The 27,600-nt window shown below is 47.0% G+C and overlaps 1 protein-coding gene across 6 annotated transcripts; it reads left to right on the top strand.

Annotated features, from left to right (window-relative positions):
- Window positions 1-428: 428 nt before the first annotated feature.
- Window positions 429-27,590, top strand: SLC25A25 (solute carrier family 25 member 25). 6 transcript variants are annotated; one of them, XM_054848617.1, is made up of 11 exons: window positions 429-793; window positions 20,423-20,549; window positions 20,638-20,725; window positions 21,170-21,205; window positions 21,511-21,622; window positions 22,338-22,496; window positions 23,259-23,411; window positions 23,533-23,640; window positions 23,884-24,051; window positions 24,466-24,616; window positions 25,042-27,590. In XM_054848617.1, exons 1-11 carry the CDS (start codon window positions 503-505, stop codon window positions 25,224-25,226), a joined length of 1,578 nt encoding a protein of 525 aa, XP_054704592.1. In that variant the 5' UTR covers window positions 429-502; the 3' UTR covers window positions 25,227-27,590. The 6 variants fall into 6 exon arrangements, with proteins under 6 accessions (XP_054704592.1, XP_054704589.1, XP_054704593.1 ...); XM_054848618.1 differs by lacking the exon at window positions 429-793 and adding an exon at window positions 11,130-11,923; XM_054848619.1 differs by lacking the exon at window positions 429-793 and adding an exon at window positions 11,899-17,863.
- The last annotated feature ends 10 nt before the right edge of the window (window positions 27,591-27,600 follow it).

Raw genomic sequence — 27,600 nt, 5'->3', positions numbered from 1 at the left:
TTATGAGGAGCTGGGTCCGCCCATGAATTCCCCGCTCTAATTCCATTGGGTGTCTCTCCCGTCCATCAAAACAGAGCGCCTCCTGCTTTGGAAGCTACCGGATACGTGCCACGTCCGTCAAGCTCAAACTGACTCCCGGTTCCCGATCTGATTGGAGATATTGTAGCTTTATTCCCGCCTTCTCCATGGGACTTAACCAATGGAAGTTTGGTGCAGGCGCTTGTACCACCCCCTTCAGCCCCGGGCAGTGTTTCCTTCCGATTGGTGAAGGGGCAGGCGGTGTCCGCCCACCTCGCGAGAGCGCGTGGAAGCCGGGGGTGTGGGCAGGGGCGTGTTGCCCGACGCCGGCACGTCGGCCGCTGCCATTGGTCGAGGCGAGGCGTCACGTGGGGGCCGCGGCGTGTGGCGCGAAGGCGGAAGCGCTCCGTGTCGGTTCCTCACGGCGGAAGTGTCGCCATTTGCCGGCGTCGGCGCGTGTGAGGAGCGGGCGGGCGGTGGGACGATGCCGGGGGCGCGGCGCTCCCTGGCCTCCCCGGTGGTGAGCGGTGTGCTCTGCCCCTGCGGGTCCCCGCGGGCCACCGGCGCGGCGCCCGGCCCGGGGACGGAGGGCGGCGGCAGCGGCGGCAACGCGAGTCCCTGCGGTCGGTCTCTGTGCGAGGCCTCCGAGCAGGACCGGCGCCTCCGCGCCCTCTTCCAGAAGCTCGACGTGAACCGTGACGGCGCGCTCTGCATCCACGACCTGGCCGTGGGCCTGGGCCGCCTCGGGCTGCACCGCACCGAGCTGGACCTGCTGGTGAGCGGCGGCGGTGGGCGGCGGGGCTGAGCCGGGCGGGGCTGAGCCGGGCCGGGCTCCGGCCGTGCGTTCCTGGGCGGGGGGTGGTGAGGGAGCGTCTGGCCGCCCCCCTCACCCCGTGTCCGCCCCGCAGCGCTGGTCTGCCTCCGGAGCCCGGCTTCGTGCCGCGGAGCTCGCCCGGCTCCGCCGTTCTCGGGAGCGGGACGTGGGCTCTGACCACCCTTCACCTGTGCCTCGGCCGGGGGGGAAGGCCCGCCAGGTCAGCGGTGGCAGCAGGCGCCTGCTTGTGGCATGCCAGCACTTGCATCCAGTTACCTTCCCGATGCTGAACCTGGGGGGGGGGGGGGCTGACTGAGAAGGGGGGTTGTGTGACGGGAGGCACCGCTGCTCTGTTGGCTGGGCATTCCTAGCTGCTCCCCGAAAAACAACGCTGCTGACTGGGACGCTAAACCCGGAGGAATCAGCTTGCTTACCACCCGTAGGCACGTACGGTGTTAACTGCAGAAATTGAGGGTTTAAAACTTACTCCTTGGACAGGAAGAACTATAAAAGAAAATCTTCTTTCTCCACGTCTGAGGGCTCAGAAGCTTGCGTGCTTACTTAAATGTGCAAAAGATTTTTTTTTGGAAGGGATAGGTGCAGTCAGGTTGTCGTGGTGCAGTTTTCATTGCGTCATTGCGTTTCCTCACATTACTCTGTTTGGCACCATGTTGCTACTCAAGTTTCTTGCCCAAGGTGGCTTACACATGCCAAATGAACTTGTCTAAGATATTTTAAACCCCTTAAAATAAGACATAAGAAGGCTGCTGTATTTGTAGTTTGCACATGGAGTATACAAAATGTGCAGTGCACTGACTTTCTGCTTCAGTATTGGGAGCTGTGCCCTTTTGTGGTCACAGCTCTTTGTGTGATGCTGTACGCTGACGATTCTAGGCTTCAAGATTCAACATGATGTTGCTCTATTTAACTGTAATTAGTGTAATTTACATCTGTATTAATTGGAGTAATGCGCTTGTCCTCAGTGCACAGTTTGTCCCTGCCTAGTCTCTTGTATTTTATATGCAGGGCCATAAAAAAGCTGAGTATCTTGGGAGGATGGTAGATAAACACATGGGCGCAGTCAGGGATGTGCCATCTCAGAGCACCTCAATCCTGCAGAAAGGATGAAGAGTTTAAGTGATAACTTCTGAGTCATGAAAAGACATCTGATTCAAGTGACAGTTCTTATTCTCTCCCTGTTCTGGGAGTGGTGCCTCCATTTGTTTGGGTGCTTTAATTGCCTCCATCCATCCTTTCCAGAGTTGTTAGTTCCTTTCTAACTTCGAACCCCCAACATCTTGACTACTAACACTTCTTTTTGGTTGGCATCTTCCTTGCTGCTGTAAAGCATGAGAATTCTTTGGCAGCGTGTCGATCTTGTGAGTGGTTTAGTTGTGCTGTTTCTAAAAATAACGTTAGTGCCATGGTGATTTTCTGCAGTGTGCATTTCAGTAATGAAATCTGATTATACCACATAAATCACCTGTGCATGCCCTGTGAAATGCTGACTTGCTGCCACCCGTGGGTGCCGAATCCTTTACCTCTGGCAAAAGTCTCTCATCCACCAGAACGTTCTGTGCTTATGCCTGCATGCCTGTCTCGGTTTGCATTCCCTTTTCTTCCCCAGCATGTTATTCAATCCAACCTGGCGCTCTCCGGGCTAAGAGGATGCATCGTGAAACAAAATGCGTTTTTGCTTCCCAACAGATAGTTTCTTTGCTTGCCATGCTGTGGGAGCGGCTGAGAGGAACCGTTCTGCGGTGACTGGGACGGCTCTGATGGAGGGAAGTGCTGTCTGGATGCTGCTTAACAATCCTGTCTTTCTGCTGAAGCCCTTCTCTGTCAGTATTGTTCCTCAGCCCTTCGCCGCTTCTGCCACGCAGGAAGCGGCTGGTTAGATGAATAGAGTTTGCAAAGCATTGTTAGTATCGCAAAGCATCCTCTTCAGCAGCATAAAAAGTGTTCCTTAAGAATGAGGATGCAGAGTTCAAAACTCTAAAGTTCCAGTTAAATGTGTGGGAACAGTCCTTGGACAGCTGGCTAGAAAACTTCCGCACTGGGTAATTTTTAGGAAAATCAAATAAGCTTCCTGTTTCCCAGGCAGTTCTATTAATAAGTTGTTCTTTTTTCTGCCCTGTCCTTAGTTAATAATGGCACCTTGGCACTCGGGATAACTAATGTGAAGTCACGTTCAAGAAAAGTGCTTAAGCATCAAGATGAAAACATTTTTGATGGTGTTTGGACATGGTGTTTGGAGACCAATTTAGGCATAAATCACATGGATTGCTTGTGATTAGTAAATTACTTTGTGGCTCTGGCGCGTTTTATTTTTCCTTCCATGCAACAGTACATTTGATATGGGAGTTACCTCCTAACATTTAGGAGACAGATGGAGAAAATATTAGACTCGTAATGTGAGGTTATCGCCAGTCTTAACTGTGAGTTGCTAATCTGTTTGCGTCAGTAGGCTAAAAGTCCTTGTGGTAACAATAATAGTTTTGGGCTGCAACTTGAAAAGAAAATGAGCGATATTTTGACTCCTTCAATGCTTGAGAGTTCGTACTGAGATAAAACCCTTTGTAGCATTCTTGGAAGATTGCTGCCTTCTGTTTTAGAGGTGGCCTTCTGTGGTGGGGGAGAGAAGGGGTTGTACTTAGCTGTCCTTTGAGGTGGAATTCGCTTATGTAAACGACGCATTTTTTTTTTTTTTAAACTCATGCTGTTATCTTTAAACCATTTGACCAACAGTGTGCAAAATCAGTGAGCCTTCTGAAGAAATGCTTGTTTACACTGGTTAGCATGAAGCAATTCACATACTTCACGTTGCTTGAGCAGTGAAGTGATAATCATGTGAAGAATTCTTTAAAGGTTTTCTTGTTCTGTGGTGTAAAGGGATCGTCTTTTACTGCTAAGTTACATCTACCTCTGGAATAGTCAATCTCTCCTGTTACTACTACTTTCTGACTTCCCTCATGAAAATATTTATATAGTCTTATGGAACTGGAGATATGCACTTAATGAAAATATGGGTAGTTGAACCTGAACTGTGTTTTCTACTTTGTATCCGGAGATGTCGTGCTGTTGAGAGGATGTATAATGGTAGTATTTGTGTATTTGCTAATATAACTGTTTTCATACCGATCACGATTAACTGCAAGGCTGGAGTGCTGTTCTAAAACCTCATCTCTGCTGCTGAAGTTCCAGGCAGTTTGAACTGTTGGAATTCATCCCAGCTGCCCAGAGACAGACCGAAGTGGTGAACTTTGTCTGCAGCTACCTCTTCTATGGTGGTGCCGAGCATCTTCTGGTGGACTAATTCTCTCGGCTTTAAGAAACAGAGCAAACATAACCCTTGTCTCTTTTCAGTTACAACTGTCCCGTTGTGTCTGCTGTAATGATGATGTTCTCCTTGGCCTTGTGATGCTTTCTTCCGAGTTCATATATGTGACTGCCTGTTGCTGCCTTGGTATCGGCTTCCCCATACAAAACTACATCAGCTCCCATTCTGCTGAAATCTTCACATTTGCTTTCATCACCTCTTTCTTAGCCTGGTATCTCCTCTTTGATCTCCAAGTTCTGTTGTTCACTTTTCACGTGTACCGAAGAAGTGTAACTGCACCGCTGCAGCCGGGCTCTGCAACGTTCTGTTTGCTTCAGGCCTCTCCTCTGCATGGCTTTGCTTTTTACGTACATGTCTCAGACTCTTCCAGCTGTCAGAGAATGCTGTATCTTTGTTGTGTTCTGGGATAGTTAATCAGTTCTTTCAAAAGTGGATGGATTGAGAAACTCTTTCTATTGTAGCAGTTGCAATCATAGAAAAGTTTAATCTTGTTTCTGATCAATACTTTATCTTCTGTCATGACGTCGTTTAATTCTTCTTTTCAGACTCCAAGACTTTTGAATACTCTGTGTTCTAGTATGCATAATGTACTAAAATTTGCTCTCTAAGGGACAGAGGAAGCAGGGAATCTTTTCCGTGTGATGCTTTCACCTGTTTTCCATTCACAGTCACCTGGAAAAGGAGGACCTGAGTTTTTACTGCTTTACAGGAGTCTGTTTATGATAAAAAGAGCAAAATTCTAATACCATTCTGTAACCTAGACTGAATTCTCTCTCCAAACCTGTATACATTTAGATACAACATCTTAATGGCTTGTGTGTCTTGAATCCTGCTGGGGCAGTTGTGGAGCTTTTAGCCAGACCTTCATAATTCATCATGAAGGGTTGAGCAACACAAGGTCGTATTAAACAGATGAAGCAGTGTTACAGTTTGAAATTCCAGTTAATACGCTTCCTTCTGCTGAAAGGTATTTGCCAACAGCTTCTCAACCACCCATCTCCTGACTAATCCCAAAGGACAAATGTGGATACCCTGAACCAGTTTAACACAAGGTGAAACTGCTTTCAGTAACATACCAACTGCATGCATTTATGTATAATGTGCATTAAACCAGCAAGCAAAACAGGTCATATTTGCTGGGTCTGTAGGGAGCGGAGGCCTGTTCCTGCTCTTTGTAGACTATGAAGTGTGTGGTTTGATGAAGGCCCTGTTCTCCTGCTCTGGGGAAATCTGGTGCAAGAGCAGAACTGTAGGTCAGTGATTTAGTTGTAGATAAAGCCTTTAAGTCTGTGGTAAGTGGATGAGTTGGTGCGAATTCAGTGTTCTGTTACCTTCTCTGACTTAGACATGCTAAAGACACAAAACTCTTTGTAATCAATCAAATGAGTTCCTGACAGCCACCGCAAAGACTTTGAGAAGAAATACAGGGATTGGCTTTGGCACAAGCAAATTTCTCAGCATGGTGTGGGTTATTAATAGACTTGGCCAGCAGCCTCCTAAAGCGAGAGCTTTGCTGGACTGGAGGGTGTGCTGTGACCGTGAATGTCAGCGAGACTGCTGGCACGCTGGCTGCCTGCCTTCATCCCTCCACCTGAACCCAGAGGTCTTATGGGGAGGGCAGGAGGAGAGGGATGCTGGAGACCAGGGAATCTCGCACCGTAATGGTGAAAGTCTTTAACTCAGTCTCTGGTCATCAGACCTGCCTTAGTGTGATTAAAGTATTAAACTGGCAGTGCACATCCACTCAGTGTTCAAAGGGGTAGATTGGAAGTGAGTTTTTAGATGCGAATACATACAAAAGAAGCTCGCTCTTGCATAAGCTTACCTTGCATATAAACAAACAATTTTGGATTAGGCAAGTGTTGCTTTATGTTTGTGCACGTACAGGACCAGGTATATAACTTTCAGAGATGCAATCTTGGGATGTTGTTCCAGGATCATTTTTTTGTCCTACCTTGCAGCAAATTGGAGAAGCCTGGTGGCTCTCAGGTTTATTTAGCTGAGACCTTCATCCTATTTGCACAGTGATAATGAATGAAGGATCCTGGCTGACTTCCGTGCAACGTAGATGCAACTTTGACTTGAGTGTATCAATTTTAAATGTGTCGATGTTGTGTGAGGGCCTCTCTTGCAGAAAGGCATCCTGCATGTCACAGACAGCGTTGTTCCTGCAGGACGGTGCGTATTCTGAACTCTGTAGTGAAGTGAGTTCCTGTAGGATCCCCAGAGCCTGAGTGAATTGAAACAACACATCCGATCCAAAGCAACTGATTGTGCCTGTGTAGAATATGCAGAGGGGTTTTGATCTTTGTGGGGTGTTATTTAGTGACCAGGGCTAGATGCCTTGGTAAGTAGTGAAAAATGTCTCTTTTATCCTTATCTGCATTGGATTATTAGTCTGATTACTGAGACAAGGGCAGGTAAAAAATCAAAACCACAGGACTTCAGTATACTTATTCTTTAATTTTTTTTTTTATTAAAGAAACAAACCCAATGATGAATCTGGCTGAATAATGAACAGAACCCTTAAATGGTTGACAAATGTTAATAAAATGACATCAAAGCCATAATAAGGACATGGTCTCTTGTTTGAGCCCCCTACAAAATAGTGATTCTGTAGTTCTGTGCTCCCTGTTGCATATATTATGATATGATGTTGGGAGGAGGAGAAGGGATTTTTTTTCTTTCAGACCTACTTGTAGCAAATGGTAAATGAGTCTTTGTTCTTGTTCATGTCCTATTGCTATATTTGTCCCTCTGAATGTGGGACGTGAGCGCGCTTTAATGATGCCCCAGACTTTGTCTCAGTTGGAGAAGCATAGCTGTGCTAACTAGCGTCAGTGTAGAAAGGCAGCAGAGATGTCTTTGTTTTTCTAAGTTACGTGCAGCGAGCTGCAGGGAAGTTTCTGGCAGTTAAAGTGCCTTACAGCGGAGAATTCTGCTGTAAGAGAAATTGTTGAAATTTTTAGATCATGAGTTCCTTGGAAAGACAAAGCTGTTTGGTATGTGAATCTACATCGTTTAGCCTAAGGAGAGCAGGGGCTGTGTGCGAGCAAGCCTGGGCCTGGGCTGCCGGAGAGCCATCGTTTCTCACTAGCTATTTTCCTAGTGCAGCGAGAAGCTGACTTTCTAATTTCTGAGTACTAAGAATGCCCTTTCTCTTGGTCAATCCCCAGTTCTTCATGTGATACAACACGACCTTGGTGGAACTCACTGTTCCGGACAATGGCTGCGTGTTTCCCCCTCCCTGGCCATCTCTGTATTGGCACTGGCCCACGGATGCCTTAATATATCAACTAGAATAGCTAATCGCTTGTGCCAGGGTTCCTATAACGAGGTGATCTAGGTTTCTTTGTAGTGTTCGGTGAACTATGCTGTGTAACTTTAATATGTAAAACATAGCTGAATGTTTAAGCAGCAGATTTAGATTTTATGGCACAGTGCAATAAGCACCGCGCAGGGTTTACTTTGGCTGTCTAAAAAGGGGGAAGTACTTACATTTTGTCTTTCAGAAATTACATTTGAAAAGATAAGAGGTAATTGAAAGAGTAGTGGTGGCCCATCCCAGCTGGGCGGGCTGGGTGCTATCTCTGGGTGGCACACGTGTAGCTGTGTTCCTCGGGGTGCTTCCAGGAGAGCTCCCGAAGGAGATGAGTCACTGCTGATTCCTGCGGGGTCATCTAAGGAACCGGAGACAGCGACCGCGGCGGCAGCTCTTCCTGCGCCAGAGGAGGAGAAGGGTCATTGCTCCGAGCGCAGCTCCCTTCCCTCTGCCCCCCTTTCTTTTCACCCTCCCTCCTGCATTTTTTAGGTGTTAGCTAGTTGTCTGGTGACGAACGAGGCTCACATTCTTGCTGGAAAACGCTGTGCATTTACTCAAAAGTCTTCTAGAAGCCATCTTAAAGCAAATAGTCTGAGGCTGAATTTCTGCCTGGTACTACCAGGCTGGAAGGGCAAGTGCCCGTTTGAAAACTGGAGTTTCAGATTTAGTAGGTATGATAATGTGGCCTGCATGATGTGGCTGAAGAGGATACAAGATACCTTGGGTTTGTGGCTTAAAACAGAACTTCCCTCTGACAGCTTGCAGTACTGAGGAAGATATTGTTTTAATTAAGCAAAACACGTCACACTCTTGCTCTTTCCTTTCTCCTTTGTCTCCGTTTGGCTAGATTACACGACTTTATTGCCGGCTTCTCCTCTGGCTATCTGACTAACCATTTTGGTGGTGTAGGACTCTAAGGCCAGCTGCCACAGGCGCCTTCTGTCCCCAGTGACTGGTGTGCTGGCTGAGAACCAGCTTTCAGATCAGTCCTGGTGCTTTTCTGCCTTCAAAATCCTGGGCTTGGTTCATGGAAACAGCTGGAATTGGAGGGCTGACTGTCTCCTAACAAAGCCTACATTAGGAAAGCTGTTTCACCTAGGTGTTCGCTTGTGATTTCTAGAAAAAGTGAATTTTTGTTCCTCATCTGTTTCTTTGTGTCAGGCTGGACTAATGGTATTTATTGCATCTTTTCTTACGTGTGAATGATTGGCTTTGTGATGGTGTTGGTAGGTTAATACTTTCCTACAAATTCCCTGTAGGACAGCAGTTGTCTTGCCTCCAGCTATAATCATCTTGCCGTTACTAGGTTTATTATTCTGACCTAATAAAATTCCCCACTTGGTAAAAGAATTTTATTTTTTTTTTCCCCCTAAATGTGTTTATAAAAGTCTGTCTGTTCTCAAGGAGCTGTGTGGTGGCAGAACTCCTCTGAGGTTTCCTCTAATGAGGACAAAGGCCAAGGAAGCATTGCTGACTTTCTGCTTTAATTGCACCCCAGGCATGTAATTTCTTGCACAAATTATTATTTTACTGTGCAATCTCTGCATGAACAAAGGAAGATGGGGTCCCTGCCATGCACGCACCACTAAAGAAATCATGTCGGGTAACATCAGCTGGTTTAACAGGTCCTTTTGAGTAGCAGCCCAGCATTAAGTGACCATTGAGGACAAGTCCCACTCGAGTGCTTTGCTTCCTGTATTGTGGCCTGTAGCTCTGTAGTGGTGGTGCCCGTCCGCCTGCTGTCACTGCAGGCAGCTCTAATGCCCTTTCCACAGGCAGTCATGCTTTTTTGGACCCCATCCATGTGTAGCCTCAATTGGTTACCCCAGCAGAAAGCTCTGTAATTTTTAGCTGGGTTAATGAGGTTGTCGGCACAAGAGCAAGGTAAGCGCAGAGCTGATGTGGATGTGTGAGACGACCTCTTTTAGCGGCAGTAAGCTTCAGATCAGTTCACTGCTTCTTGTGAAATGACAGCCTTAGGCTAATAGAAGCTGATTTTGAAGAACCATGTCCAGTTCAGAAAATCTGCTTTGTTTTTCCTCTGGCTTGAGAGTGTTAGAAACCTTCAAATGTCATCTTAAAAGATCTGATTCACTGCATCTTGGAAAGTAGTTTAACTTCTGTGCTTGTAGTTGTGATGACTGGCAGCAGCTCAAGGTAATCGAGGCATGACAAAAATTCCTCACTCCTTCTGCCTGGGCTTCTGAGTACATCCCTGCTAGAACGGGCCTGTGCTGTTCCTCAGGGAGGGACAGGGCTTTCCCTGTACCCTCACCCCAGTGTTGCTGCCTCTGAATTTTGTCAATTTTTTCTGTTTTGTTATTTTTTGTATGTGTCAAGTTTTAAGGTAAAAACTTTGTTGTGTACTGTATGTAGACATTATGATTCAACAGGATTTTTTTTTCTTCTGAAGTATATTTGCAGAAGAATTTTTTTTTTTACTGTGATGTCTTCTACGTACTTGTCTCTCTCTTTTTCCATTACTCAGGTTGGTTAAAGGAATTCAACATTAGCATGTTCCCAAGTGTGATGTTTAGTATTCTTCCTCTCAAATTTATTTGCAAATTGGCTACTTAAAGCTTGCAGTCCTTCCAGGTTTTGGATTGTATTTTCATATCTAATATCTGTAAACCAAAAGTTTCCTACAGACTGTCACTGTCAAAAGTTGAAAGCTGAAAAAGGAGATCCTCTGCTCACTGTGCTACTGTGGGTAGGGAGCCTTGGCTGATGGAAGCTGCAGTCTGTACTTATTTATCCTGCATGTTAAAAACCCCAAACTGTTCTCTTATGGAAAAGTCATAATACTTTGGAAAGTGAGACATGGACTGCCCTCTGTCTGTAGATGTAAAAGGCAGGAATCTAGGACTACAAAGTAAGTTGTTGGTACTTTAAAATGGAAAATGAGTCCTTACTGTCTCCAGCTGTGCTGTTGTGCTTGCCAGATGTGGGCTGCTGGGTTCCACCAAGGTTTATTGGCTGTTCTGGCGGTGCCATGGTTGGGAGGCTGATACCCCTAGCCTTGCAGCCGGGACTATGAGCAATTGCTGCTGTGGCAGTGGAGGGAAACATGGCATTTCTTGTAGAAATTCAGGGGATGTCATGTGTTCTGTGCTTATATATTGGTATACATTTGTAGTCCTGCTCTGGCTAATCCTACCTGTGACTGTACGGTTAAAGGCTCCTTCAGCAGAACTTGGCCTGTTTGACTAATCGGCAATAGTTTAACCACAGTGTATTAGATCTTGCATAGATGAATAGCCATAAATGCTGTGCAAGCATGTAGCTGTGTTGCGCTGAAAGCCAAATGGCAGAAGCACAATGCAGCACCAAATGACGGTTGAGACTATAATAGACCAGGGAGAGACCGGTGCAGTTAGAGGTTAATTCAGCCATGGCTGGGAAAAGCCGGCTTCTCTCCAGAGAACCATCTGCTGCTCTAACAAAGAGCTGCAGCTGAAGCTGCCAACCCCCAGAAGCGGGTACATAACATGCCTTGGATGATCCTGCGCTGCTGAATTGCCTCTGGGCCATGGCTTCTGTGCTCCGGACAGCTGCCCTGCTGCCCTCCCTGCCTGTACCTGCCCAATGGAGCTGGCAAGCGCGCTCCTCTGCGGGGTGCCTCCTGCGCCGAGGGCGCGCTCCCGCCCGGCTGCGCGCGCTGCCTTGCTCCGGAGCACCGCAGTGTTGGGAGCGAGGATTGGCTGGGCACTGCTGCAGTGGGGACGCAGCCTGGGTGTTCAGCCTCGCTGCTCGTCTGATGTGCTGTTAGGATGAGCTGGGACGCGCGGGTTAATTGGCAGCTCTGAGAAGCTTCTCTCGGAGAGGTTCATTTTTAGCTTTCCTCTTAAGTGCAGCATCTCGGCTTCTCTGTCCAAGCAGTCTCCAAAGCTCAGCGTCTCGGCTTCTCCGTGCCAGGGGTCTTGTGCTTTGTCTGTTGCCATCAGATTTCTGAGGCTCTGGTACAATGAGCTGCTTGTCAGGCCAGGCACGACTGCAGTAGCAGCAATTTCAAAAGGCAGGAAGCGTCCGCAGGAGCGGTCTGTAAAGAATCTGAGCCCGTGGAGTTGCTGGGTTGAACCTCCTGCTGGCTGCCGTGCTGATTCCCGTCTTGGGGGTGCTTGGTAGTGCAGTCACATCATCCTTGGCAGCCGGCAGCTCCTGAGGGCGCAGGGTTCCCCTGCCTGGGACGCTCGCTTCAGCAGCAATGCTGCAGACCCTTTGGCATTTTCTGTCTAGCTTCCTTCCCAGGGCCATATGCCAAGGTCCTGCAGATGAAAAAGAGGATGAGGCCAGAAACACCACCCCACTTCCAGGCCCCGGGGAGAAAGGGCCAAAGATGTTGGGGAAGCCACAGGACAGAGGGACTGATCCCACTGAAAGGAGACCAACTATCCTACTGGTGGTTGGACCCGCAGAGCATTTTCCAAAGGTAACGGGATATCCAGGGGCCTGACGAGGGGTTGGCGAACATGACAGCCGAATGTGGGGTCTGCTGGGAGTAGGGGTGTTGCAGGTGGAGTGTGTGAGTAGCGGGGGGGGGTGTGTGTGTGTGTGTATTTGGGGAGGGGGGAGAAGAACAGGAGAAGGGAGCAGGGTCCAGTGTGTGTGCTTGCTAGAAGGGAAATGTGGGGGGACTGGGGGAATGACTGTGAAGAGAGGAGGTGATCTAATCTTTCAGACATAGCATTCAAAGAGGGGGAAAATGCTCTTTAGGGGTAAGGGGGAATGTGGGGGTCTCGAAGGTTCCTGGGCAACTTGTAAGAAGCATGACTAAGAGGGCAGGGAATGATAATGCAGGTTAGTGGCAAGTCCCACCCCTGCACTGGAGACCAGCAAAGGATCAAATAGATCCTAAAATGTTCTGGAGTCACTCTCTGGTAATTTGGCAAGCCTCTGGAAAAGCTTGCATGTTTTGACCAAATGAGTAACTGGCTGTATTACATTTGAATGGCACAGCCCAGAAGAGAGGAAAGCCTGTCCCTGGGGAGCGGGTGGCATAAGGGAGAGACTAAAGTCTATGTGAGGATGGGAACTTCCCGGGGAGTGGGAGAACGGGGAGGTGGTGGGTGCGCACAATTGGCGGAGAATAAATGGTGAGGCTTTGTCTGGGGGGAGGCGAACAAAAGCTGCTTAGTTTAGTGCCTGGGCTCCTAATGTAGTGCTGGCCGACTGCAGTTCTGGTTTATTTTTGATGGGGAGGGAATGCTGTCCATCTCTCCTGAGGATGGTGCGGCCAGCTCTGACTACATGTGGTTTAAGACCAAGGATGTGACCTGGGATTAGGGGAGAAGGAGTCAGGCACAACCCCTGTGAGTGGTGGGAGCGTGGGATAATACTGAGGGGCTGCAGCAGCGGCAGGGGTGCGTGACTTGCAGGATCCGGCTTGTTTGACTGAGAATCGGGCATGGTTGTTGTAAGCTTTCTCTCTAAAATGGGGGACAAACAGGTTCAGGTTGTGGAGGGGATGAATAACCTTTCTGCTGCCGTTTTGAATGGAAACAGACAGGGTGGCATTTTGCATTCTGGGGAGCAGAAGCCACTCCCTGCTTGAATCAGACGGAAAAATCTGCAGGGACTTTTGCCTTCATCCCTGTCATTAGCAGTTGGCACTCTGCATCTTCTGCAAAGAGAGGAGCATGTGCATTTTGAGGAGGACTTTTGTGCACAGAGGTTGAAGAAGGACAGAGGTTCAGAACTGAAGGAGATTGTGATGAAAACCTTGAGAGCATAGGGTTGAAAAATCTCTGGTGTCTTCCAGGGAACAACGGTCCCTCTGTCAGGGAGAGTCCATCTGTTCACACCTGCAAATGAAGCTTTCTCTGAGAGCTGATACCCATCTCCTCTTTCCTGTGTGACCCTGGGAAGTTTGGCTGCATAGGAACCCTAAAATTGGCTAATGGAGAAATACCTAGAGGATAAGGATGTTGTAAAATAGAGTTATTACAGCTTAGGAAGTAACTGCCCATCTGCTAGGAGGTTGTAACTGTGTAATTTTAGCCTGCCCTGATTGTAAAGTAAAACGCAGTGTAAAGCTCTTCTGTTGAGGATTATGCAGATATGTTTTACCTTGCAGTTCAGGACGGCTAATGCTGCATCCAGTCATCGTGGCTCAGCTGATGGACAGTAACTTGTTAAGCTGCAATGACTTGTTTGTGTTTGATCAGATATCTGTGCTCTAATTACCCTTATGAAGGAGAAGTGTTGCAAAAAGTCTCATACAGCCTTAGGGATAGATTATAAACCACTGTGAGCAAAGACTATTATTTGGCGTTTAAAGAAAATGGGGGGGACACACGGCTTTTGTTATCTGCCGCTGAATGTCTGTGACCTTGGGAGAAGTCTCTTGACTGGTATGCCACTTCGTGTTGTAAAAACACCTCTAACTACATATCTGCTGAAAACACACAAAATATCATGCCTGATTCTCCGTTACTGTAAGGAATGTGTGCATATGGATAATTTGACCTGAGGTGCTTCCTAGCTGTGGGTCTTCAATCTTCCCGTTGTAGTTGGTGTGTTTCTGCTCAGATCCTTGCTTGAAAGTAACAATTTCCGCGTGAGGCTGTTTCCACAAATGCGGAAGAAAACACTGATTGCAAATGTGATGTGTTGGCACCTGGGTGTGTGTACACAGGAGAGAGGTATGATCTGCCCCTGACGTCACCATCTGGACTTGTAACTTTGGATCTGTGTGTTGTCAGTGGAACAGGTCACCTCTCCTGGTTACCTTTATGTCAAATACCATGGAGTGTTGTCTGCCTTCCCCAGTCTCTATCCTTCCCCTTGCACAGCCTTGGCTGCCTGCAGCTCTTTACTCTGCTGGGGTCTCTTAAATGATTAACTCCTTTCCTTCATACACTTTACGCTCTTTGTTTGTGCTTTGTGAGGACTTTCTGTACTGTACAATTAATTATAAGCTAGTTTCCAGAAATTAAAAAATACCAAGTCAGCAGGACCTAGTGAAAACTTCAAGCAATAGCGGTTCTCTCTGGCCCATGGCATACTCGCCCGGAAAGCTGTTTTGCCTGTGAAGGAGGATGTTAGTTATGTGGCTGTGATGCTCCCTGGCACTTGATATTTTTAGAGACTTTTTTTAGCAAAGTAAATTCAAAATTAAACAGTGTACTTTCCTGCTCCTTGTATGGCTGCATCTTCCCATCCTTTGGGAGGTACCTTCTGGAGCTGATGTAGTAAACTGGTGATGAAGCAGATGCCTAGAAGAGTACAAATGACTTGGAAAGGTTAGCGTTGGAATGGCAGGGTGTTGAAACTGGTAACTCATGAAGCATTTAAATAAGAACCAAATCCTATAAATAAAATGGAGAATGCGTTTTGCAGCTTCCTTGATGGCAAGAAAAGTGAGCCTTCTGTAGAAGGAAGACGGACCCATCTACCCACCTTAGCACAGGAGGGTATTAGCGAGGCTGGCTTCACATCCACCAAAAATGTGTAGGTCCGGCTCTGGCTTCATTTGCAGCAGTGGTGGTTGGTGGATGGAAGAAATATCAGGGAGGAGAGACTTGAAAGGACTGACTTTATTTGGAGCTCTGTCCTTGGTTTAATCAGGAATAGCCAGTGCTAATGAGGGATGTACTGTCCGAAGCCCCAGGGCAGGGTGCTGCTGCCTGCAGCGGTACACACACACACACACTGCAGGGGCTGGGGGAGCGGGACCGGCTGTGTGTGCTGAGACCTGGGTGCTGACCCCATACTGGTTGTGTTCCAGCAGCACTGATCCCTGCAGCTCTGGAGGCTATCTTGCTTTTGAGTATTTCCAGGTTTACCAGGATTCTTTTGGGTGAAAACTAAAAACTTGTTAATGCCTGTTTAAGCTTCCTTTGTCTTTATAACCAGAATTGCTGGTATAAACCTCATTTGTAATCGGTCTCTCCTCCTTAGCTCGCTGTCCTGTAATTAATACCCTGCTTAAAATCAGCTTTCTTAACCTCATTACCTTTCTCCTTTCCTCTGACGTAGGTAGTAGGGCTTTTTTCCCTAAAATGTGCAGATTTTGCCTTTTGTCTCTGGCTGCCAACTCTGTCTAGAGTTTATTAGGAAAATCTGCATCATGTTGGCATAGCAACTGAGCTGCCAAGCAGCTATAATAGTGATGCTTGGCAACTCGTGGGAAGGACTACGGAGGACCTTAAGGCTTGGTGGGGCAAACTTGAGGTGCATTTAGTCAGTTACTCCCTGGAGCTGGGGGGGAGCTGCCTGCCTTGGTCAGGCAGCTGGAAGCATTTGCTTTTGGTCAGTGGTGTGTAGCATCAGGGTGCTGCTTGCAGTGAGACTCCACTCGGTGGGAAGGTTGGGGTGTGCTGTTGGCGTGCATGTAGTGAGCTGCTGCAGCTGATCTTTAAGAGGATCTGGAGCCCCTGAGAAGATCCTGTTTTCGTGCGGAGAGACGTCAGCAGGGAGTAGGTTAAGCCTGGTTAGGTAACATGGCAGTAGTGCCATGGTAGGCGACATGACAGGGGGAGGGCGTAGGAAACTGTTGTAGGTCATGATTCTCAAGGGTACTGAATTGCTGCAAGTCGTGATCTATTAAGCTTTTTAAAATAAAAAGTAAAATCCTTGAAATAAAGCCGCAGATTAAATATTCCAAATTTGTGTGATTGACATGCAGCTCCACAAATATCGTATTACAGACCTTGGCCTTTGAATCTGAAGAACAAAATACCACGGTAAAGACGTAAAGGCCCCTTGTGCATTAGGATCTGAGGAGGGCAACACGTATTGGACTTTGCACTGGCCAGGCAGTCTGTTTAAACAGAGCAAATGCAAGAAAATGTTGCTGTGTCCGCAGCGGTGGGGAAAGCTGTTAGCTGGACTGGCTTAAACCAGTTTAGCAAACCTGCTGCGTTACTTCAAGCACAGCAGGATTATAGCGGTTTGGTTGTTGGCTATGGGTTTTTGCATCATCCTTCTGTGATAGTTTCTCTTTGACGAGTATCAAGACTATAACTCTATTTTAAAATTCATGTTAGCAATCAGTAATTCTGTACTGAGCAGTATTGTTACCTGCTGTGCTTCTTCGGTACTCTCGCTGTAGAGCTAGGTGTTATCCCATACAGCAAACTTCACTAAATGCTCAGAAGCCTGTAATTATACCTGCATTAAATGACGCGTGTGCCACGCTCCCTCTTCAGCCTGCCATGCTCCTGATGAAAGCTCAGGAACTCTTACAAAGCGGTTAAATTGTAAATGGTAGAAACTGGAAGATGTTGTTCTGCCCAGGCCACTTCTCATTATAGCACATATCCGACTGCAGTGGTTAATTGTAGTTGGGAGAGGACGAAAAACTAGTTAAGTTGTAATTGCTGCTTGGAGGCTTAGCTAGGAGGCTTTGAAGCAGCTGGGTCTGTTTTGAAGCCTGCTTTTCATTTTGGTGGTTTTCTGCGTATCCGGCACAATGGCAAACCTTCTCCGCAGGTTTTGTTGCTGCTTATATTAATGACTCCTGAGTGCTGAGAGGAGATCTGGGTACGCAGGGCTTGCCTGCTCCTAGCTGGCACAAGTGTTTTTTGGGAGGATTTCAACCGAAGCCAATCAGCTCTGGCATGGCAAAGTAACCTTCTAAAAGTGGAATTTCGAGGCTTTTGTTTAAGCTGGATATCCCAAAAGTGTATGAAAGCAGTAAGTGGGTGGCATCTTGCTCTTACTGTGTTTTAGAGGAAGAATTTTGGGAAGAGGAAGACAGTGAGAGTCCTCCTGTGTTGTATGGTGGGAGAGGTTGTGATCGAGACTGGTCCCTACTGTGCTGCGTGTGTAAATCCCTGGAGTGGTGAGCACAGGATCAGAAAGGACCGATCGGATGTAAGGAACAGCAAGTGAGCATCTCGGATGTTGGCCAAAGTCTCTTGGGTTAAAAGAGATGCCTGGTAAGCGTTAACTTGCAGTGGGTGTGATGTGAGGTCTCTGGGCTTAATGGGAGCCTGGTGTTGAGCAATGGGAGGCAGCTCACATGCCTCCTCCGGATCTTTTCTCCTGGTAGCTGGGTGGGACTGTACAGCTACGGCTTCCCTTTTAAGTAGAAGGGCAGGGCTTGTACAGCCAATCACACCGGAGCCGGCTTTGCTCATAGGCATGTGTCATGAGACTTGCTGGCATTTCCTTTCCACTACACTGAAATTAGCTCAGGGGAATCATTCAGTTTTACTTCCCTTCCCAGTCAGTCTGAGCAGGGCAGCTGAGTCTCCGGCTCAGAAAGATGCTCTGCCTCTGTCTGTATGTGCCAGTGTTCGGGGAGTCGCAGACGGAGTTTGAATACTTTGAGTCGAAGGGGCTGCCGGCTGAACTCAAATCGATCTTCCGACTCAGCCTCTTCATTCCTTCCCGGGAGTTCTCCACCTACCGCCAGTGGAAGCAGGTATGGTCCCGAAGGAGGAATGGGAGGGAGCGAGCTACTGAGGGGTTGTCTCGAACACCCCGAGTGGCTGGTTGGAGGGGGACAAGTTCATGACTGCCGTGTCGTAATGCCTGGGTACAGCACGGACACGTTTCTCTTGCCCCTTGGTAGGGATAGCTGAAGCAGCGTGGAGTGGACTTTTTTCTTTTTGATTCTTTTGGCTTGAATCTGAGATCTCAGTGCCTCTAAGATTGTTTAAACCAGTTGATTTGCTAAAAGTTAAGTAGAAAAAGGGGTTCTCCAAACTATCGATTCCTCCGCTTTAACTGATCTGCTCAAATACAACGTTTCGCATCCTCTTCCTTTTCCTTCCTCTAACACCCTTCTGCCTGCCCCCCCTTCCTGTAATCTGATGTCAGCTCAAGCCGGTGCAGGTCTCACCCCGGTGAAGGTGAGCAGGTTTGTGCTATGAGCTGGAGAGCGGCTCGGCAGCAGTGAGTGGGCTGAGCCGGGGGAGGTTGTGCAAGAGTTTGCCGCAGAAGGGAGACGCGCTAAATCTGCGGAGCACTCTGACTTTATCACAGTCCTTCCTTTCAGCTTGCCTCTACTGCTGTGATTTTCATGACCAGACTGCCAAGAGCCCAGACAGCCGATTATTGAACAGCAAAGCTGAGTAGGCTTTTTATAGCTTTGTGCAGACACACAAACAGGGACTGTAGCAGGCTTTAAGACGTGTGGGGTCGCAAAGCATGCTGCAGGCACAGTGTGTTATGCAGGTGACCGTAGAAACGTCTGCAGCCAGCAGAGCTGTTAATGAGCGGTTCTGTCTACGGGGATTTCATATTTGCTGTTAAAGGCAAAGAGCTGCAGGCAGACATTTGTTGGTATCTCTGGAGAAGATGCTGGGAGCTTGGTTTTCTCACCCTTAACACATGTGTTGCAGGTCACTTGATCACCAGGCTTGCAGCATTTTTGCTTTGTGATCTTGGAGGAAGAAGGCTAGCAGAGCAAAGGCAGCTTTTATTACCTGAGGTCTCTAATCGCTCATCACACATCCCTGTGGTTGTTATGGGCGTGCTGTGAGAACAGGAGCAGTCACACGGTCACTTCTTACAGTGTCTCTGAATTATTAGTGCTGGCCAGCTGGTTGGGGGTTGCCGGTGAGAGGGAAGCCCTGATTCAGCTGTTCAAGGCCAATCTGCTGACATGCGAGGGGTGTTGGTCTATCTTTAGCCTACAAGTTGAATGTGGGGTCATATCTGAACTTTATAACAGTCATATGATAAATTGCAGGTTAAGAATACTGGGCACTCCTCAAAGGTCAGGGCAGCTGGGACAGCACTTTCTTATTTAAGGTTCCTAAAACTATTAGGAATAATCCTCATAGCATTAGGGCGAAAGTGACAGGACTTGGTGGGGCGAGAGAGAATTTCAATAGTGAAGTATTTAGTATTGAAGTCACTTAAAATGGCATTGAAACAAAGACTTAAGGCTTACGAAGGGGACTGGTGCTCATAGGCTAAAGAAACATCACAATAAGCTTAGGTTTGCCCGTTACCTTTGAAGCCTAAATACTGAATAAATATTGGTGAATGGAGGGTTAGCCTAGTGTTTGATCTCAGCTTGGAGGTTCCTTAACCACCCACCTGCTGTTCACATAAATGTTACAAGAATTAAAACAAAAATTTAGGTGATGCAGTAGACTGAATCACACATCATTTAGCGTTGCTCACTGATTGATGTTGTAGCAGACTTGCAGGCTGTCAAAGGCAAGTGCCTGAACGAGAAGGGGAATAGGAACTCCCTGAGCCACATTCTTGCAGTCCAGAGATCACCTCTCCTGTCAACAAGTAGCCACGTGCGTTTAGGTAGCACAGTCCATCTGCTATTGCCCCATGCTGGAGTGAGTTAATTAGTCATTTACCTTGTCCTAGATGTCTGGCACAGAGTCTGATCTTGATTTGAGCTTTGTCCTACTAAGAATCTTTTCTTCTTCTATATGCATCTCATGGAAACTTGTATAATTAAAGCACGTAGCTCCAGGATGCCTAAACCAGTTTACAGGGGTTTTTATCTTTGGCTGTGTCCACTAGAGCTGGACAGGCTTTTTCTGGTTGGAGTTAGTTATTGCCAGAGGGAGCTTACTTCTCTAAGGATTGTAGTAGGCATGGAATTCCTTCTCCTGTTCGGGCTTTTTTATTACCTGAAGTTTTGTGATTAATTTTTTTATGCAAATCTGTTGCCTCACACTTAATTCAAGAACCTCAATGAGGGCTGTGTAAGGTGTTAATCAAGATACAGAACTGAGATTAGACACATGATAGTAGCAGAATATCCCTGATAAAAGCATGAGGCACTTCAGCTGTGTAACTAACTTTGGGAGAGTTGCCTGGTATCAGGTGATTTTTCTACACTACTGCTTTGCTCAAATTTCTTTGAGGAATTAGCATAATTCTGTTGGCTGCTTTCTGGAGGAAAAATCAAAGACCTGTAGGAATTATCTTTACGTATGGTAGAAGAAGGGGCAGACCTATCCGCATGAACAAAGGAACTGACAGGTTTTGATTGTTTTCTAAACAGAAAATTGTGAAGGCTGGAGACAAGGACCTGGATGGGCAGCTGGATTTTGAGGAATTTGTTCATTATCTCCAAGATCATGAAAAGAAACTGAGGCTGGTCTTCAAGAGTTTGGATAAGAAGAATGATGGTAAACATCTTTCTCATGCTCACGAATAGACTACTGCATGCATTAGCTTGTAATAGGTGTACTTGAGCTCTCTGGCTTATCTTTGCAGGCCGTATTGATGCCCAGGAGATTGTACAGTCTCTTCGTGACCTGGGAGTCAAGATCTCTGAACAGCAGGCTGAGAAAATACTGAAGAGGTGAGGATTCAGCTGGTTGCTCTGCTTTACTGTTAAGGGGCTTAGAAGGAAGTGTAGGGACATGGAACTCATCTGCCCTTTCTACCCTGTACACGCTTTCCAGAGACTTCAGCTCCTCCCCTTTTGCCTGTTGCTCTTCATTTTCATTTTTTTTTCCCACCAATTGACACTTATCATGATGCATTATGGAGAGTTACTGTCAGAATCTCTTACCTCGCTAACCTGTTGTGGGGAAGTACTTGCACCTGAGCTGATTTGCATCCCTGTCTGATTGTCCTGCTGCCTGGAGCTTGCTGCTTTGGAGAGGGACCGTGCACTTGCTCTTTGGAAATGCTGAGTGCTTTATGCATGTGGCACTAACATGTTAACAACCACTTATTTGTGCTGTTTTTTCCTCTTTCTTTCCTCTGCTACCTTCCCTCTGTCTGTTTGCCTGTGTGTCAGAATAAGGACGGGACACTTCTGGGGTCCTGTCACCTAGTAAGTATTATTTTCCCTTCAGTGTCAGTTATGTTGGCCTAAGTTTGGTAGGAGGGGGTGCAGCTACTCCTGTGGGTCAGTTAAAGGGGAGAGAGAGAGGGGAGGAAAAAGGGAGCCAACTTCTACCTCTCTGTCGTGTTTGGTGAATAGAAGATTCCCTAGCTTTGTCTTGTGTCTCTTTAGAGCCTTTTAGTAGTTGCTTTGCAAACTCTTTTTTGGTGTAGGCCTGAATAATCAAAGGGAAAGGGAGGAGGAATTTGTCACTCAGTGGGAGTCTGTACTCATCTAATGATAAATCTTTTTAGCATGGATAAAAATGGGACAATGACAATTGATTGGAATGAGTGGCGAGACTATCACCTGCTGCACCCGGTGGAGAACATTCCTGAAATCATCCTGTACTGGAAGCACTCTACGGTGAGAAATGGTTCCTCTGCAACAGGTCTCGGTCTTTCCCCAGCTTCTCAGAGTCCTGACCCCCAGGAGCTGCTATCAGCAGTCTCTATCTTCATGGTTCAGTAGCTGCCTTGTAGCCCTAGAAGCCCAATTGCTTCCTGTCCTGTAATCTTGCCACCTATCACTGGCACGGCTTCTGAAGCCTCTGGCATAGATGATAACTGCAAGAAGATGAGGGTGTTTGCTTGGCTTGCACCTCTGGGAGCTTGTACCAGTGGCCAGCCCTGGCTGGTTCAGGACCTGTTAAGACTAGAAACTGATCTGACAGGCAGCCGTCCTTCCTGGAGATATTTCAGTGTGTGTAAATAGCATGTAACGAGATTAAACTGGCTGCGAGCTTGGAAGGTTCCAGAGAGGTCCAGCTTTTTTGCCATGCAGCTGCCCGCAGTTGGTCATTTTGTTCCTTACTACGATCTGCGGTATTTTAATGCAGACAAATGTTCAGCAGTTGCCAGCTTCTTGGACAGAAATCTCTAAATGTGACGATTCCCCTTGTGACGTGCTGCAGCAGTGGCAGTTCCTGTGGCCAGACGCAGCAGTTAATGGCTATAGATAAGCTGCTGACTTGGAATAAGCATATCTAGTACTTCAACACTTAGCACTGATAAAGAGCAATAAAACTTTGGCAAGATCACTAGCTGATGAAACATTTCTCAACACCTTATGCTTTTTGCAGATCTTTGATGTAGGAGAGAATTTGACTGTCCCTGATGAGTTCACAGTGGAAGAGAGGCAGACAGGGATGTGGTGGAGACATCTGGTTGCAGGTGGAGGTGCAGGTGCCGTGTCCAGAACCTGTACAGCTCCCTTGGATCGCTTGAAAGTGCTCATGCAGGTATGATAGAGCAATTCCAGTTTGTTTGAATACCCAGGCAGATTCCTTTTAATATTCTTGCAAAGCGATGCCTTAAAGATGATAATGTGCATCAATGCAGTACAGCACTCTGGCCAGGATCAATCTCATTGCTCTCGTATTGGTATTTTTGAAAGCTTTTTGGATTATTTGATCAAAGTCATGTTAAAATGTTATTCTTCATTGACTAGAAAAAATAGAGAAGCTTTTGGGAGGCAGACATGTGAAAACTGTCAGTAGTGGGAGAGCTTTGTGGTTTAGAGTGCCAGAAAACTTGGGTTTTGGTGAAACAGGTTCAAGTCTTGTGTTCCCATGAGAGATTCTGAGGCTGCGAGAGTTGAAGTGGTTGTGGTGGTCAGCTTGCAGAGCTGGTACTCTCCATCAGTATTATCAGCATTAGGAGTTACAAAAACTTGATTTTAACCTGCTTTGTCACTGTACCTGCTCTGGAGCCAGCAGAGAAGTTTTACCCTGGGTAGCTGATCCTATGCTAGGTTTAGGAGTTGCCTATTAACCTTTCCTCCCATTCCAGAGGGAGATATTGATGAAATTCATTAGTTAACATTAGACTTTACAAAAAATAAGCTTGCTTTCCTATTGTAGAAGTTATCTGGAAGGGATTAAAGCCTTGGCAAATCTCTGGGTAAATAGAAAAGCGCCCTTTTGTCCCTGGATTACAGAAAAACGTAGCACTGTCGTAATCAGGACTGGAACTAATCCAAGCTCGTGTTCTCTCTTTCCCAGGTTCATGCCTCCCGCAGTAACAACATGTGCATCGTTGGCGGTTTTACTCAAATGATCCGAGAGGGTGGACCAAGGTCACTGTGGCGAGGGAATGGCATCAATGTGTTGAAGATTGCACCAGAATCTGCCATTAAGTTCATGGCCTATGAGCAGGTGAGTAAAAGGGCACAGACAAGTCAGGCTGCAGAAGGGTTTGCAGAAAAAAGAAAAAAAAGCTGAAAGAAAAGGTGGCTGAAAAGTCAGTGAGCCTCAATGTCTGTTTTGGCTTCCACAGATCAAGCGGTTCATTGGTACTGACCAAGAAATGCTGAGGATTCACGAGCGGCTGTTAGCTGGTTCTTTGGCTGGGGCCATTGCACAGAGCAGCATCTACCCGATGGAGGTGAGGCAGCTGGTGACAGGCCAAGAAGGGTCATGGCACGGTGCTGAGATGGGAAGATGTGGGTACAACACTAGCTCTGTGATGGCTTAATTAATGAGTTCTCAGAGGTGATATAGGGTAGTAATGCTCGCATGATGCTTGCTGTAGTCTTGACCATCATGTTCTTAAGAACAACATTGTCTGTACGTTTTTCTGCTATTGATTCTACTGTAGGCCTTCATGGTGTTTAATCTTGTCTTCTAGGTTCTGAAAACACGGATGGCTCTAAGGAAGACAGGACAATATTCAGGCATGTTGGACTGTGCCAAAAACATCCTTTCAAAGGAAGGAGTGGCTGCCTTCTACAAAGGCTACATCCCCAACATGCTAGGAATCATTCCATATGCTGGTATTGACCTGGCAGTCTATGAGGTATGAAGCCTTTAACCTTTCGTAGGGTTGTGCTGCTTGTGTAGCTTTATCACTGTCAGACCTTTCTGTTACTACAGGATGTTCAGTAATTTTTCAAAGCTTTCCTGACCAGCCTTAAGGGGCACAAACGGATTTTTAGCCAAAATGGCCTAAAAGATAATTCAGTACAATGATTCTCCTTTCCTAGTCAACATCGTATATTGTTCCTTGCCACTTTTTTTTTTTCAAATGAGAAAATTACAGCAGAAAATTTACAGGCATTACAGTAGCAGTAGCTCAAAAAGATTTCAGAAGCCTGGTGCTTCTGGTCAAATTTGCACATAGCATTCTGGGCCTTTACGCTAGATCTTCCATGTAATGTGATATTCTCTCGATTTGCCTCTTCACCGCTGACATCTGGCTCGTTACTTCTAGACACTAAAAAATGCCTGGTTGCAACGCTATGCTGTCAACAGTGCTGACCCTGGAGTCTTTGTCCTGCTGGCTTGTGGCACCATCTCCAGTACCTGTGGACAGCTTGCCAGTTACCCACTGGCTCTCGTGAGGACACGTATGCAGGCCCAAGGTGAGAACTTCTGGGAACGGTGGGAGCTCCTGTCATGGTCTCTGAGCAGGGTAAAGGTCCTCCAGTGTAAACGTTGCAACAACAGCCCTAACTGGCCCGTGCAGGTGAGCAGAAGGCTGTTTGCCATGCTGTAAGAGGACGGTGGACTTTGTGCTGTCCTTAGCGTCTGGGGCCAAGCACCTCCAGGACAGAGGTTGTGTTCTGCTCACATCAGGAGTTTTGGGCTAAAGGCATCTGCAGAGTGGTTTGGGAAAATGGCTGTGACGTGCAGCACGGTCATGGCTTGCTGAGAAACTAGATGCTGTCCCCCATGAAGCATTTTTGCCCTGTGAACATGAATCAGAACTGCTTTTTGAGACAGGTGTTATCTTAAAGTGTTTTCACCCCATAGAGTGTGTTATTTATTGTGGCTTTCCCTATTGCAGCTTCAGTGGAGGGTGCTCCTGAAGTGACGATGAGAGGACTGTTTAAACACATTCTGAAGACAGAGGGAGCGTTTGGTCTTTATCGGGGTCTGGCGCCTAACTTTATGAAGGTGATCCCAGCTGTAAGCATCAGCTACGTGGTTTATGAAAACTTGAAGATGACTCTGGGTGTGCAGTCACGGTGACCGGGAGATCAGGAGGACCTTGAACTCTGAAATCTTGGGGTGCGATCCCAAGACGTATTGCCATCTCTCATTCTGTGAATGTGTTGACACTAAGCTGACTAAGCAAAGCTGTGAAATCTCAGATAGTTTGTGAGTCAGTAAGGGGAAGGGGAGGATCTGGTGTCCTTTGCCATCTTGCTACTCAGACCTCCGCATAAACCATCATGTGGTCCTTTTTGTTGGGCCTTTCGGGAGACCAGGAGGCGAGCTCCTGGGAGAATCTTAAGGCGCAAGTTGCTGAGGTCAGTTCCCAGCAGTATGGCAGAGTAGCAAAGATTTGGGTAACAGCTCTGCTTTCAGCGTGTTGCGTGTACAGAGCTGTTTGCCTGCAGATGAGCACCTTCTGACTTGCTGAAAGAGCTTCTTTTTCCATTCAGAGAGCTTTTTTCCATTCAGTTGTTTAACTTCCTACCCATTGTTTCAATTTGTACAAACCTTGTGTAGGAGCTGCTGCCACACCAGGCTTGTTATTATGTTTACATATATTCCTTTGGGTAGGAGACGTTCATGTTCTGCTTCCAAGACTTGACATGAAATGTAACTTCGACCTATACTGGTTTTGAGGGCTGGTGGGCAGTGGTTTGTCCAGTCAGGCTGAAGGTTACTTAGGCCAGCCTGATGAAGAATTAGGATTATTTATTTTTTATAGATTTAAGTGTGTCTCATAAACCCACTAACAAGATGCACTTACTAACAGAAGCAGCAGACTAGAGCCTGCACGCCTGTATCCTTTGCATGCCGGGATTGGCTTGTGTTATACTCAGCAGGGGCTTGGAAAGGGGAAGGCAGGAGAGCCCTGGGTGGGCTGGCACCTTGATGCATGGCTTTAGTGAACAAAAGACACTATTTCACAGCTCCTGTGCAGTTGTGCTCCCAGCACGACACGAGAGCCCCTGTGCAGCGTTGCATGGACCTCTAAATTCCATTCTGCCTGGTGCCAAGGATAGCTGGTGGACCTTTTCCAAACCCCGTGCCTACGCTGCTATCTATCTCTTTAGACCTCTTTGTAGATTGATGTTCAGGTTTGCATTAGCAGGATGGAGTCCCCAAGCCAGGAGTATGTCTGCTGTGGGAAGGGGTGTTAGGGAGAGGGGCTGGTGTCACTGGGAGAGGTGAGCTTTCAGTCCTGAAGACGTGCTTGCTTTTCTTTCAAAGGGTGCTTTTCATAAGGCTAAGGGAAAGAGATGGCTTTAAAATTTCTCTGACTGCATTATGGGCTACTTTATTTGATAGGATCTGGCTTCTGAGGCCTGGGAGATCCTCATCCAACTTTTTCATTTTGGGCAAAATGGACCAGCGTTGCATTCCACTGTTTTACTGCTTAAAGCATATTTATTTTGTATTTATTTGAACAGAGTTATGTCAGACTATTTTTATAGACTTGTTTAAATATTGTTACTGTGCTTGTATTTCTCCTGTTTTAAAAAGTTCTCTATTTGTTCTCTTACATCACACAGCTGAGTCGTGGGGAGGGCCGCTAAGGTGGTTTGCGTACCTTCCCTGTGGGGCTTGAGCTGCCTTTCCCACGTCTGGGGTTGTTGCTGGAGGACCTCAGCCCAGAGAAATTCTGTAGCAAGAAGCCATAGGAAAGAAGGGAGGAGGGTGAGGAAGCAGTACCTGGGGAGGAGGGGAGAGGGTGCGCTGTGAGGCTCGCCTTATTTTGGAATTGCCTCTGTGCGCGGCTGAAAGATGGCTGAAGTTGGGAAGTAGAAGGTCTGTGTATGTTGGATGTCACAATGGCTAATTGAGAGCGATCTTGGGGAGTTTTTAGGTAAGGGGGGAGGGGAGAAATCTCAGGGACTAAAGAAAATACAAGTTTCCAGAGAGATGGAAGGAAACTTGCACTTGGACACAGGCTGCTGCAGTTGTGCTATGGAACTGGATCCGCAGACCCTGCTGCTGAACCAGTGCTCTTCACATGCAAATGGGCACTGTGGAGAAGCGTGTGAGAAATCAGAAGAGGATTTGCTAGCACGCAGCAGCTGCTTCTTTTGCTGACAGGTTTTGGTGGTTCACAGAGCGCCTTCCAAGTAAGGCTCTGCCTTGACTATCCAGTGCTGTCAGTAGTTAGCCACGTGGAAATCTAACCAATCTGGATTAGTGATATGATTTTTTTTCCACCCCCCCTTCCTGAGACCTGTCATTAAATTCTGCAGTGGCTCCTTCCTACCAGTGTGGCCTAACGGGAATATGAATATCAGAATGCAAAAATCAATGCAAAATGACAACCATCTTTGTAGCTGTAACCACAAATTGTTATAATGCAAATCTAACTTGGATTCTTCATGTAGGGAACAGTCTGCTAATAAAGGTCTGTCAAAGAGATACCCCGTGT

The sequence above is a fragment of the Grus americana genome, chromosome 20 (genome assembly GCF_028858705.1).
Source record: "Grus americana isolate bGruAme1 chromosome 20, bGruAme1.mat, whole genome shotgun sequence".
NCBI classification, from domain to species: Eukaryota; Metazoa; Chordata; class Aves; order Gruiformes; family Gruidae; genus Grus; species Grus americana.
Note: the sequence above shows the minus strand (reverse complement) of the source record. Positions and strands in the feature narration are given on the sequence as shown.

Coding starts and splice junctions, on each gene's coding strand:
- SLC25A25 (XM_054848617.1), top strand. CDS start 503: ATGCCGGGGGCGCGGCGCTCCCTGGCCTCCCCGGTGGTGAGCGGTGTG. Junction 23,641..23,883: donor GCAGCATCTACCCGATGGAG/GTGAGGCAGCTG, acceptor CTTGTCTTCTAG/GTTCTGAAAACACGGATGGC. Junction 24,617..25,041: donor GACACGTATGCAGGCCCAAG/GTGAGAACTTCT, acceptor TCCCTATTGCAG/CTTCAGTGGAGGGTGCTCCT.